General features: G+C 40.7%; 1 protein-coding gene across 11 annotated transcripts in view; it reads right to left on the reverse strand.

The window, feature by feature from the left end:
• HHAT (hedgehog acyltransferase) overlaps positions 1 to 12,347 on the reverse strand; it is a 361,867-nt gene that overhangs the window by 289,349 nt on the left and 60,171 nt on the right. For 8 of the 11 annotated variants that reach the window (XR_004347122.1, XR_004347123.1, XM_032614697.1 and 5 more), the window contains one exon: positions 8,895 to 9,008. The exons of the other annotated variants lie outside the window; for them this stretch is intronic. Coding sequence is in view for 6 of the 8 variants with exons in the window: in XM_032614697.1 (XP_032470588.1) it covers positions 8,895 to 9,008 (114 nt within the window). In the remaining 2 variants the exon portion in view is untranslated. The remainder of the gene's footprint in view (positions 1 to 8,894; positions 9,009 to 12,347) is intronic. 11 annotated transcript variants of the gene reach the window in all.

Below are 12,347 nucleotides of genomic sequence, written 5' to 3' on the forward strand. Positions count from 1 at the left end.
GTGAGAACGCACCCTGTGGTCAGCAACAGCACCCAGCCTCGGCCCCCCACGTGGCCAGCCTTCTCAAAAAGTTTGCACAGGTGTATTTTTGGTTCTGAGGGCAGGGAACGCAATGTCTCAGGTGGTGAGGGTGTTCAAGAAAGGAGGCCACTGTCTGACCCACCCCACATACGTTCCAATCATAACAAACCCCTAGCCAAAGCTCAGAGCCATTACTCAGCCTCCCCTCCCTCCCAGGGCACTACCCGCGATGTAGTCTTGCCAAATCCCAGAGAAAGCCCTACCCAGAGAAAAGGCGTTTAACCTTGGCCGAGGAGCTCAGTGGAAAGTTTTATTACTTGTCATGGCAAAAAAAAAAAAAAAAAAAGGAAGAAAAAGAAAATCCCACTTTTGAAAATAAACTCTTCTTTGCCTCTCTCTGGGAGGAGGTAGGGCCACAAAGGCAGAGACGGGATTATAGTAGATGAAGGCGGGAAGCATCCTTCAGGGTTCAAGGGTTGTAACCGCAAGAAGTGATAATGTCTAATCCTCTGTGCAGCATCGTCCACAGTTCATGGTGCCCCAGAATGGAGAAACAAAAGACAACTGCAACCCAAATCTTCCACCCAAATTAAGGCCATCTGGAACACTCAGTCCAGGTGGTGAAAGCATGGAGCTAATGGGGCCAAAGTTGTGGTTCATACTTACATAAGGACCAAGCGGACTCAGACAAAGAGCACACTGTGCCCCAGCCCGACCAGAACCCTGCCCACCAGCTGTTGCACAAATCAAACCTGCGGTCACAAAGAGATGGGAGACCACACACACACACACACAGACACACACACACACACACACACACACACACACACGGCTCAGTGCAAACTCTGCCACATTCCAAGAAAAATGCAAACAAAACCTCCTACTGAGTTTGGATAAGATGTGCTCTGCAGATAAAAAGACAAGTCCACCTATCCACTCATGCCTGGTAATGAGATGCAGGAAGCTGAACTAAGCAGATGCTTCCACTCCCTTCAAGGCACAGCTTACAAGCTACGTCCTCAGGGGCCTTCCCTGACACCCCCAGGCAGATGTGGCCCGCTCCTCCCAGCATCCTGATCAGGATTTGGTTTCTTCTGTCACTTCTCACTCAGCTCCTGAGGGCAGGACTGTGTCTCCCCATCCTTTCTCCCACAGCCCAGCTCAAGCTTGAAACAGGGTCAGACAAAGACATGCAGGAGAGGAAGGTAGGTATGGCTGGACAGACAACCTCTGCCCTCTGGGGTTTCAGAAGTTCTGACAGTCGCCTCCTTTTTGAGCACCACAGAGGGAACGGCTCCCAGGAGCACACACAGACCGCAGTCGCGGCACACAGCAGAGGCCAGCGGACCCCAGCAGCAGCCACCTCTTACTTGGCTGTCATCGTACGTATGCCAGCACAACCTTGAAAACCATCGGACTCTCACCACTACCCCAAGGAAGCAAGCGGTACCGTCCCTGTTGTACAAATGAGGAGAAAGGCTTCAAGATATTAATTAACTGGCTTAAGACTGCATCACTAAAAAGCGACAAAGCCGGGTTTCAGCCAGGAGCCCTTAGCCACCCTGAATGTGGACTCCTAACAGGAAGAGAGTTAACTCAAAGTTACAAGCCAGTTAACCACAGGAACATCTATATCCTAACCTAGGTAGGTTTCTGATGGTGGTAGGTACAAAACAGGAGCTGAAAACAGAGGAAATTTGGAAAGAGGGAGGAATATCCGTCCACGAGCAGAGGGTGAATCTACATCTTGCACTGTCTACTGGGGCTGTATCTACTCCAAGGGAAGGGGGGAATTGGTTCTTGCAGACAAGAAAACCTTCCTCTATGCATAAAGCACAGGCAGGTACACAGTACATAAACAGACAGTACATCTGTGGTATTAAAATGTCATAAAGAGGAAGTGACAATTGGGGGAAAATAGCTAAAAATGCTCCTGGGGGAGAAATAATGAAAAAAAAAAAAAAAAGCTAGAGAAACACTGATCTACAGGAAGCAAACAAGAGGTAGCAAGACAAAGAGTGGGAAGCAAAGGAGACCAGTCAGATGGGGCCATGTTGGGCCTGATGCACATGGCAGAACGGTGAGGAAGGTAGGGGATGAAAACTCAGTGTGCCCAGGGCAGCCTCATCTTTCCTTCTCCCTGCCACACCATTCTTCCACATGTTCAGTTAAAAATATATCACATATCAAACACAGGGAAAGGAATATTTATAAAGTTTATAAGGTATAAAGAATAATGAAATAACACCTGCATACCTAGCACCAGCTTAAGAAAGATAAAGCTACCAGTGCTTTAAAGGGCCCCTGAGCATATGTCAAATACATCTCAATTTAAAAAATGTCAATTATACCTCAATAAAAATAAATAAATAAATAATCAAAGCAAAACCAAACAAACCAAAAAAGGCCCTGGTTATCTCTTCTCTGATTCTTTTTTCAGCTTTTTTTTTTTTTTTTTTTTTTTTTTGGCTGCGTTGGGTCTTCATTGCTGTGTGCAGGCTTTCTCTAGTTGTGGTGAGCGGGGGCTACTCTTCATTGCAGTGCGCGGGCTTCTCATTGCGGTGGCTTCTCTTACTGCGAAGCACGGGCTCTAGGTACACGGGCTTCAGTAGCTGCAGCACATGGGCTCAGTAGTTGCCGCACACAGGCCCTAGAGCGTGCGGGCTTCAGTAGTTGTGGTGCACAGGCTTAGTTGCCCCATGGCATGTGGGATCTTCCTGGACCAGGGATTGAACCCATGTCCCCTGCATTGGCAGGCGGATTCTTAATGTCTGTGCCACCAGGGGAATCCCTCTCCCCTCTGATTCTATCTCCCCAACCAGATGTGACCACTATCCTGAATTTATTTTCATGGCTATCTCATCTTTGTGATCATACACGTGAATGTATCAATGTAGTCTGTACAGCTCTATGTGCATAGGAGCATATCTGATAGATTCCTCTGCAACTTGCCTTATTAGCTCAATGTCGTGATCCAGAAATTCAGCCACGTTGACAATTACAATTATAATTCATTCCTTTCCATGGAATAAATTCACTACAATTCATCCACTTCCCCATAAAGAATATTTGGATTGCTTCTGGCTCTTTGTTACTACAATCCCATTGCTGCAATGAACGTCCTGGCTCATGTCCCCTGATTGGCAGAGAAGAGCTTCTGCAGGGAACATGTCCGAGTTAGCACTGGTAGCTGTGGACTTTGCACCTCTTTGACTTCACTAGGTAATGTAATACAAAGAAGCCATACCAACACATACTCACAACCTCTCTGTATGAGTTCAGGTGGCCAGTACTTGATATCATCAGGGGATTTTTGTTTTATCTTTGCCAAACTGAAAGTATGAAATGGTATCTTGTAGATTTAAGGTATATTTGCTTGACTACTAATGAAGTTGAACACATTTTCATAAGTTTATTGGTCATTTGTGTTTCCTCTTCTGCAAATTCCTTTTCCCATATTGAGCCCTTTTTCTATTGGGTGACTTGTTTTTTCCTTTTGAAATTTCTTTATATATTCCAATACCAAACCTCTGTCAGGTTGCAAATAACTTCTCAATTAGTGACTTGCCTTTTCACTTTCTTCACTGTGTTTCTGGATACATACAAAGATGTACATTGATTATTATACATTGATAAGTTCTTGGTTTTAATGTGGTTAAACTTATCAAATTTTTCCTCTACAAGTTATACTTTTTGTGTCTTAATTAAGAAATCTTTCTCTAGCCTACCATCAAGAAATATTCTCCTCCTACATCATGCTTTCTAAAAGTTTCATACTCTTTTTTTTAAGTCCTTTTTTTTTTCTGGCTGCATTGGGTCTTCGTTGCTGCGCGCGGGCTTTCTCTAGTTGTGGCGAGTGGGGGCTACTCTTCGCTGTGGTGCGTAGGCTTCTCTTGTTACAAAGCATGGGCTCTAGGTGTGCGGGCTTCAGTAGTTGTGGCACAAAAGCTCAGTAGTTGTGGCTCTAGGGCTTCGCTGCTCTGCGGCATGTGGGATCTTCTTGGACCAGGGATCGAACCTGTGTCCCCTGCACTGGCAGGTGGATTCTTAACCACTTTGCCACCACAGAAGTCCTATTTTAAGGACTTAATTCACCTTGAAAATGATTATGAATAGTATGAGGTAAGTATTCATTTCTTTTTAATATGACTCAACAATTGTGTTTATTGTTTATTATTATTGTGTTTATTGAAGTTTATCTTTTCCATGCAGATCTGAAATGCCACATCTGTCAAAATCAAGTTTCCATCTATGTACAAGTATTTTCTAAACTCTATTCTGTTACATTGGTCTATTTATCTATCCTGGTGCCAATACAACAATGTCCTAATTATTATATCTTCATTAAGTCATAGTATCTGGTAGGGCGCATACTCTGATTTTGGTATCAATTTTATGCTCTCTTCTTCATAAAATGAATGTTCCCTCTTTTTCTATTTTCTGAAAAAGCCTGGAAAAGATTTAAATAATTTGTGCCTTGAATGTTTGGAAGAAGTGGTGTGTTAGACTATTGTTTTCTTTACAAATAGATTTTTAACTACTTACTCAACTTTTCATGGTTATAGTACTATTCAGTCTTTCTATTTCTTCATGAGTCAGTTTTGGTAAGACACATTTTCTAGAAATGTGTCTGCTTTGCCAAAGTTTTCAAAATTATTGTCATAAAGTTGTGCAAAATATCTTTACTATATTTTTTTTTTTTTTTTTTTTTTTTTGCGGTACCCGGGCCTCTTACTGTTGTGGCCTCTCCCATTGCGGAGCACGGGCTCTGGACACGCAGACTCAGTGGCCATGGCTCACAGGCCCAGCCGCTCCACGGCATGTGGGATCTTCCCGGACCAGGGCACGAACCCGTGTCCCCTGCATCAGCAGGCGGGACTCTCAACCACTGCGCCACTAGGGAAGCCCTTTACTATATTTTTTATCCTCTTCTCCACACCTAATATTGGTTATTTGTGCATTTTTTGACCAATCATGCCACTGATTGTTTCATTAATGTCTACTCTTATTTTTGTTCTTTCTTCGTTTCTCTTTTCTGTTCTTTCCTAATTTCTTAAGTTGTATGCTTAGCTCATTAATTTTCAGCTTTTCTTTTGTTTTAATAGGAGCATGTAAAGTTATGTACTTACATAAACTTAAAATTATCCAAGTAGCACCCTACAAGTATTGATATGTAATATATTTTTCATTCATTTCTAACTATTTTCTAATTTCCAGTATGATCTCTTTTTTTACCTATTGTTATTTTAAAGTTTGCTTTCTCTTTTAATTTCTAAATGAATTACAGTTTTCAGGTCATTGTGTTACTGGTTTCCAACTTAATTACACTGGGATTAGAGAAGGTAACCTATTTAAAACACAGCCTTTGAAATTCATTGAAAATTACTTTATGGTTAAGATGTGGTCAGTTTTTATAAATATTCTATGTGTTCTTTAAGAGGATGTGAATTCTCCAGTTGTTAGATGTAATCATTTACGTTTCTTTTTTTTTTTTAAACCTTCAGTGGATTCCTGCTTCCCAAACTATAGTATTTAAGATCCTTCATAGTACCTTTTTATTTATTTATTTATTTATTTGGCTGTGCCAGGTCTTAGTTGTGGCATGTGGGATCTAGTTCCCCGACCAGGGATCGAACCCAGGCCCCCCGCATTGGGAGCGCAGAGTCCCAGCCACTGGACCACCAGGGAAGTCCCCATTTACGTTTCTTATATCAAGCTTATTAATTGTATTATTTGTTTTCTTCTATCTGATATATCAATTAAGGATAAAATTATGTTAAAATCTCTCCCTAAAATCATAGATATATCTATCTTTATGGTATTGATCAACTTTTGCTTTCTATATTTGGAAGGAAAATAAGCAAACTTAGAATTATATCTTCCTAATGAAATGAACTTTTTATCATTAAACAAGAACCCTCTTAGTCACAAATAATGTTCTTTGCCAGCTATTAATGAAATTGCACTAGTATCTAGGTGGACGGGACAAAGATGAGTCTTATATTTGCTGGAACACCTTTCTCCATCCTTTCACTTTCAAACACTCTGTGTCCTTGTGTCCTTCCGTTTTAAGTATATCTTGCTAGAAAGCACCCCTGTGGATGCTGTTTTATTTCTTTGTTTATTTTCCTTTTTTTCTGTTTTACTTTTATCCAGTCTGACAATCCTTTTCTAGGGTTGGGGGGTGGATTGGGTCCATTCACACTGATTGTGACTACTGATATATTTACATTTATTTCTGCCATTTCTTTGGTGCTTCCTCTTTGTCCTACCTTTTCCATGTTTCATCCTTACTTTTTAATGAAATTTCTAACAAATGAAGCCTACCCCTTTTTTTAATGTATTTTATTGAAGTACAGTTGATTTATAATGTTGTGTTAATTCCTGCTGTACAGCAAATTGATTCAGTTATACATACGTATACATTCTTTTTCATACTCTTTTCCATTATGGTTTATCACAGGATACTGAATATAGTTAGGACTTTGTTGTTTATCCATTCTATATATAATAGTTTGCATCTGCTAATCCCAAACTCCCAATCCATCCCTCCCCCACCTCTCTCCCCCTCGGCAACCACAAGTCTGTTCTCTATGTCTGTGAGTCTGTTTCTGTTTCATAGATAAGTTCATTCGTGTCATATTTTAGATTCCACATATAAGTGACAGCATATGGTATTTGTCTTTCTGACCTACTTCACTTAGTATGATAATCTCTAGGTCCATCCATGTTGCTGTAAATGATATTATTTCATTTTTTATGGCTGAGTAGTATTCCACAGTATATATGTGTCACATCTTCTTTATCCATTCATCTGTCGATGGACATTTAGGTTGCTTCCATGTTTTGGCTATTGTGAATAGTGAGAAGCCCACCATGTTTTAAAAGGAGGAAAAGAAAAAGAATAATACTATCTCATCAACCCTACTTTACAGAAAATGATAAATTAGGATTCAGTGGTGAAAAGCCTTTCTAAGGTCAGAAAGCTAACAAATGAGAAAGCCCAGGACCTAATCCATCATCCAGCACTCTTCCACTCCACGACAGCTGACCCTTTCCCACAGCAGCAGTAGTGAGACGGGCTGAATTTCACATACTCCTCAAAATAGTTCACCTTCCCCCCCCCCCCCCGCCACAGAGATAGAAAACACAAGTATTAAGCTATTTATTTTACAGATGGGAAAACTAAGACCTAGGGGCAGTAAGTCATTTACCTAGGGGCAGAGAAATTTTGTGTTAGAAACAAAAATGTTAAATTTCTAGAAACACTGATGTCTTAGCAAATACCAAACAAATTTGTGGAAGAAAAGAAACACATTAATGAAGGCTGAGGTGGATATGTTCATAACTAGTTTAGGAATACAAAAAACAATGGATTACTTATTATTAGGTTTGCTCAGAAGGTTATATAAAATTGAATGAAGGTGATCAAAAGGTACAAACTTCCAGTTATAAGAAAAATAAGTACTAAGAATATAATGTACAACATGATAACTACAGTTAACACTGCTCTATGGTATATTTGAAAGCCGCTAAGAGAACAGAATAGATCCTAAAAGTTCTCATGACAAGGAAAACACATTCTTTTCTTTTTTCTCATTTTTTCTTTGTATCTATATTAGACAATAGATATTAACTAAGCTTATTGTGATAATCATTTCACAATATGTGTATGTTAAGTCATTATGCTGTATACCTTATACAGTGCCATATGTCAATGACATCTCAATAAAACGGAAAAAAAGTTGTATGAAATTTTAAAATATATTCAGATCTGACAGCATCTAAAATTTTTTATTTTTTGCTACTTTAGAAGATGGAAACTACTTGAGTACAAAAAGGTAATCATTATCATATTTAAAACAAAGAAAGTTGGTGTGCTACTGGGATTTTCTGTATTCCAGCACGAGAAGCAGGCCCAGAAAGTACCAATTTTCAGGAAAGAGCTGAAAAAGAGCCCAAGTCCGGTGACATCTCTAAGCACATGGCACTGTTTTCTCAGTTCACGTTTGGGTCTCTTGAGCCCAGAGGCTCCTGCTTCTCCTGTCCCTTCAGTTTCTTCACCTCCATGAACCTCTAAGAATCAAACATTTCTCCTGGGTTGACTTCCAAGTCCATTTTTGGCTGTGCTTTGTTTTTACTGGGTAGAATTCCAAGCACAGACCCATTTCTTTTCAGATTAGGAAACCACAGAGGCAAGATGCATATATGAGAGGATGCTGGACAAAGTCTGGCCCCTACACTAGAGAAAGATCCTCCTGGCACTATCTCAGGCCCCGTATTAGCTACAATATAAAGAGGTTCTCAATCCCACCTCTTGCAAAAGCACTTTTCAAACATCTGCTTGGAAGAATCTCTTGTTCTTGAAACCAGGCCAAGGAAAGAGCAAAATACTAGAATTCTGATCTATAACAGCTACTGTAGCATAAATTACTTGACATGAAAATCATTCCCACTTCTTAATGAAATCATTCTCTTTCTTCTGAACTGAAATCACATATATTCTCAACAGGTGGTTTTTATGGGATCATTTGATTAAGAATGGTCTTAAAGAATACCATCTGAAGTTTAGTTTTAGTCTAAAACCTTCATATTCATTGGTTTGAAAAACGACTTGGAGGAAGTAAGCACAGGATAAGCATGTATGAAATTTTTATCTTATCAAACATCATTAACAATTTATCTTATCTTTATCTTTTATTTTTATCTTTTTATCTGATAATTTATCCTATTGACCAGTAACAATTCTTTCTCATCTTTTCCAGTCTTCCAAGGCTAATATCCATGTCTCCTGATTTGCTAGCTCAGGTCTCTTTCTTCACAAAAAGCAAAGGAGAAAGAAGCTTAAACGGAAATGATGCACATAACCATACCTTCCTTGCAAGCAGGTTGGCTACTTGAGACACACCCATGTGGCCAAGGAGAAGCCACACCAGCCGCTGCTTGCCCCACTCCATCCAGAAGCTCCACTCAAAGTCAGTTGGGTCCTAAATCGGCCAAAACAGCAGTTTATCAGAGGGATCTTGGTACGTGTTTGAGGCAGAACACAAACTCCAGTTAATAAAACAATTGCAAGAAGGCCAGTGTGAGTCCAAATGCTATACAACGGCATTTACACAACATTTCCAGCATCTACCCCACCACACACCGCACCTACTTATACCCTCCCCTCCAGCTTAGCTGGTTTCATTGCCATTCCCCCACTGAGTGTCTTTGTTAAAGCTGATCTCCCAACCTCTGGACCCTCTATGGGACAGAAACTATTATTGACCCCACGTTATAAAATATGAAACAGAGACTTAAAGAATTCAGTTCACTTACCCAGCGTCACATAGATAGTACAAATAACAACTTAGGTTATCTCAGTTTCATCACCTAGATGCTTTCACCAGCAAGAGAAATGTACGCTGGACAGTAATAAAATTGTGTAAGGTCAGTCATGTTAAATCTTGCTGTCACTTACAGGCAGGAGGATAATTTGATAGAGAAATTAACTAATTCCCTATAAGATTACAAGGAAAGAATGAAAGATATACTTCCCTTCACCTTGGGAAGCTATGTCCATCAGTGCCCTTTGTCTGCGTCTGTACCAGGCTCTGTGTCTATATGGCTCCCTGACAGGGGCAGGTGAAAAACCTCTGGCAAGATTGGACCCATGGACACCTGGGGTTCACACCTAAAAGCCTCGGCCTCAGGAGCTCCAGGGAGATCATGGCAGCCAAGGAGAGCATGGAGGGAATAAGCACAGTGATTGGCCACTCTCAAACGGATAATGTGGGCTTGGCCCATGAGCACCTCGGCACCACCAGGATGGAGGGCAGATGTGAGGCCCTCAGAATTTTCTAGCCAAATCGTGTGGGTGATGAAGGAATCCCCCACTGACTACTGATCTATCGATACTAAACATCTCATCAGTCTGTACAAGTGAAACTTTGAGTCAAATTTTTAATTGGGTTTAAAGGAAAATAGGATTTTTTTCTATTTTTTTCTTTTTTTTTTTTTTGCACTTGAGGATTGAGGGGCAATTTCATACAAGTTACACATATTACAAAACTCTTTTTTTCAGAAGGTAAAATATAGATTGAAGTGATCTTGATTCATATCAGACTATGGATGTAGAGGTAGCAAATGTAGCAGCTAAGGCTGCCGATTCATCTTGGGTTTGGATCCCAGATCTAGCTACATACTGGCTGTGATGACCTTGAGTGAGATACTTCACCCTTCCGCTGTCTGTTCATATGATAACAGGACTGATTTTCTAGGAATTTATGAGGTTTAACTGAAAATACATGCATATCAAAATTTTAAAACAGTACCCGGCACACGGTACGCCACTAAAAATTGTTACTTGCCACTAACTGCTAGTCCCATGTGCTTTCCATCCTGTGTTAACCAGCTAAGATTGTATCACGCTTTACATGTTGCCTCTTGTTAATAAAAAAAAAAAAAAAAAAAAAGCTTTTCTATTTTCCAAATGAAGAAAGACAGCAGTACTGTGCTTCTCAAACAACACGTTTTCCCCACAATCAAGATCCTGACACACATACAACCTGCTCATAGAGCCCCCCATCCCATGAAACTCATAGATCTAGTCCAATTCCTTCCATTCAAAGACTGACTACATCAGAGCCCAGGACGTGCCCACGCTGCACACCCAGGCAGCAGCAGAGCAGAGAGCTCAAATCGTTAACTGGGCTTTATCCCTGTTCCAGAGCTCACTTCCCCATCTTAAAAATGTCAAATTAGTGGAGAGTCAATCAACTGATTAAAGGCGCAAAGGTCATGTGATGAGGCCATGCTAGTAAAATGCCACTTTGTAACATGGATGCATACACTAAAAACCAAGATGGAATTATTTTACCCCCCTCAAAATAAAAATCCCAACATTTTAGTTTTTTAAATATAAATAATGTTTTTGAACATTCAGAATTACATTAGAATTCATCACCTCAGACTTATACCTATGTTTCAAAACTTGTCCAAGTTTAATTTCTAGGGGGTAAAAATGAAATAATATCTCATAACATTCAAGAAACCAAAAAACCTTTATGCTTCATCCTAAGGCCCAAAACTACTGAAAACCCTGTGCTGGTAAAATCCCATCAACAGGGCTTCCCTGGTGGTGCAGTGGTTAGGAATCCACCTGCCAATGCAGGGGACACAGGTTCGAGCCCTGGTCCGGGAAGATCCCACATGCCGTGGAGCAACTAAGTCCGTGCGCCACAACTACTGAGCCTGCACTCTAGACCCCATGATCGACGACTACTGAGCCCGCGTGCCACAACTACTGAAGCCCACACGCCTAGAGCCTGTGCTCTGCAACAAGAGAAGCCACTGCAATGAGAAGCCCGTGCACCTCAACGAAGCGGAGTCCCCGCTCGCCACAACTAGAGAAAGCCTGCGCGCAGCAATGAAGACCCAACGCAGCCAAATATAAATAAATTAAATAAATAAAATTTTTTTTTAAATCCCATCAAAACTACACAGTCTCTCATCACTAATTATTTCAGAAAAGAGTCATTTAAAGGAAATAAAAACATTTTTCTTATGTCTATTCTTCTCCATTTAAAATATTTACCTAAAGGAAATAACCAGACAGAAAAGCTGACTTAATGAATAGAAGATGGCCAATAAGTAGCAGTTACTGATTTGGGGAAGAAAAACGTTGACTTGCCTGATTCCATAAGCAAAAGCCTTATAGACCCTGAGCTCAGTCATTTCAAGGTAAATCTTAAAGTCTCAAATCAAGAACAACTTTTTCATGTTCTGTTCCCTCCCCATTTTCTTTCTCGATCCTGTAATTCTTAGTCAATTAGAAGCCTCTTCTTTGGTTCTGTAAGGAAGTCAAATATAAACCGGGGATAAATTCTAGCTGGACAGAACCAGGAAGGCTCCCCCGTGGAGAAAGGGGAGCCTGAACTCCAAGATTCACAACCAATCTTCTACATCAGCGCTTCTCAAACCTCAGTGGACACACAAATCACCTACAGATTTTGCTAAAATGCAGATTCTGATCCAAGAAGTCTGGGATAGGGCCTGGGATTCTGTCTTTCATCCAAGCTCTCAGGGGATGCCATGCTGCTGGCCTGGGGACCACATTTCAAGTAGTAGAGATTGACATCATCAATCATGATTCCCTACATTGTTCATAAGCCCAGAGCACCCTTAACAGCTCACACCACCCCACGCCATTCCCAGGCAGGGACACGCTAAAGCTGACCACCTAATATTCACAAACAGAGCAACCATCATCCTGTAATAAACTGAGTGAGTTAAGCATGGTCATTCATTCTGAGGTTTTCAGTGTGCAATGAGGCAAGAACAGA

Source organism: Phocoena sinus, chromosome 1, assembly GCF_008692025.1.
Source record: "Phocoena sinus isolate mPhoSin1 chromosome 1, mPhoSin1.pri, whole genome shotgun sequence".
Lineage (NCBI taxonomy): Eukaryota > Metazoa > Chordata > Mammalia > Artiodactyla > Phocoenidae > Phocoena > Phocoena sinus.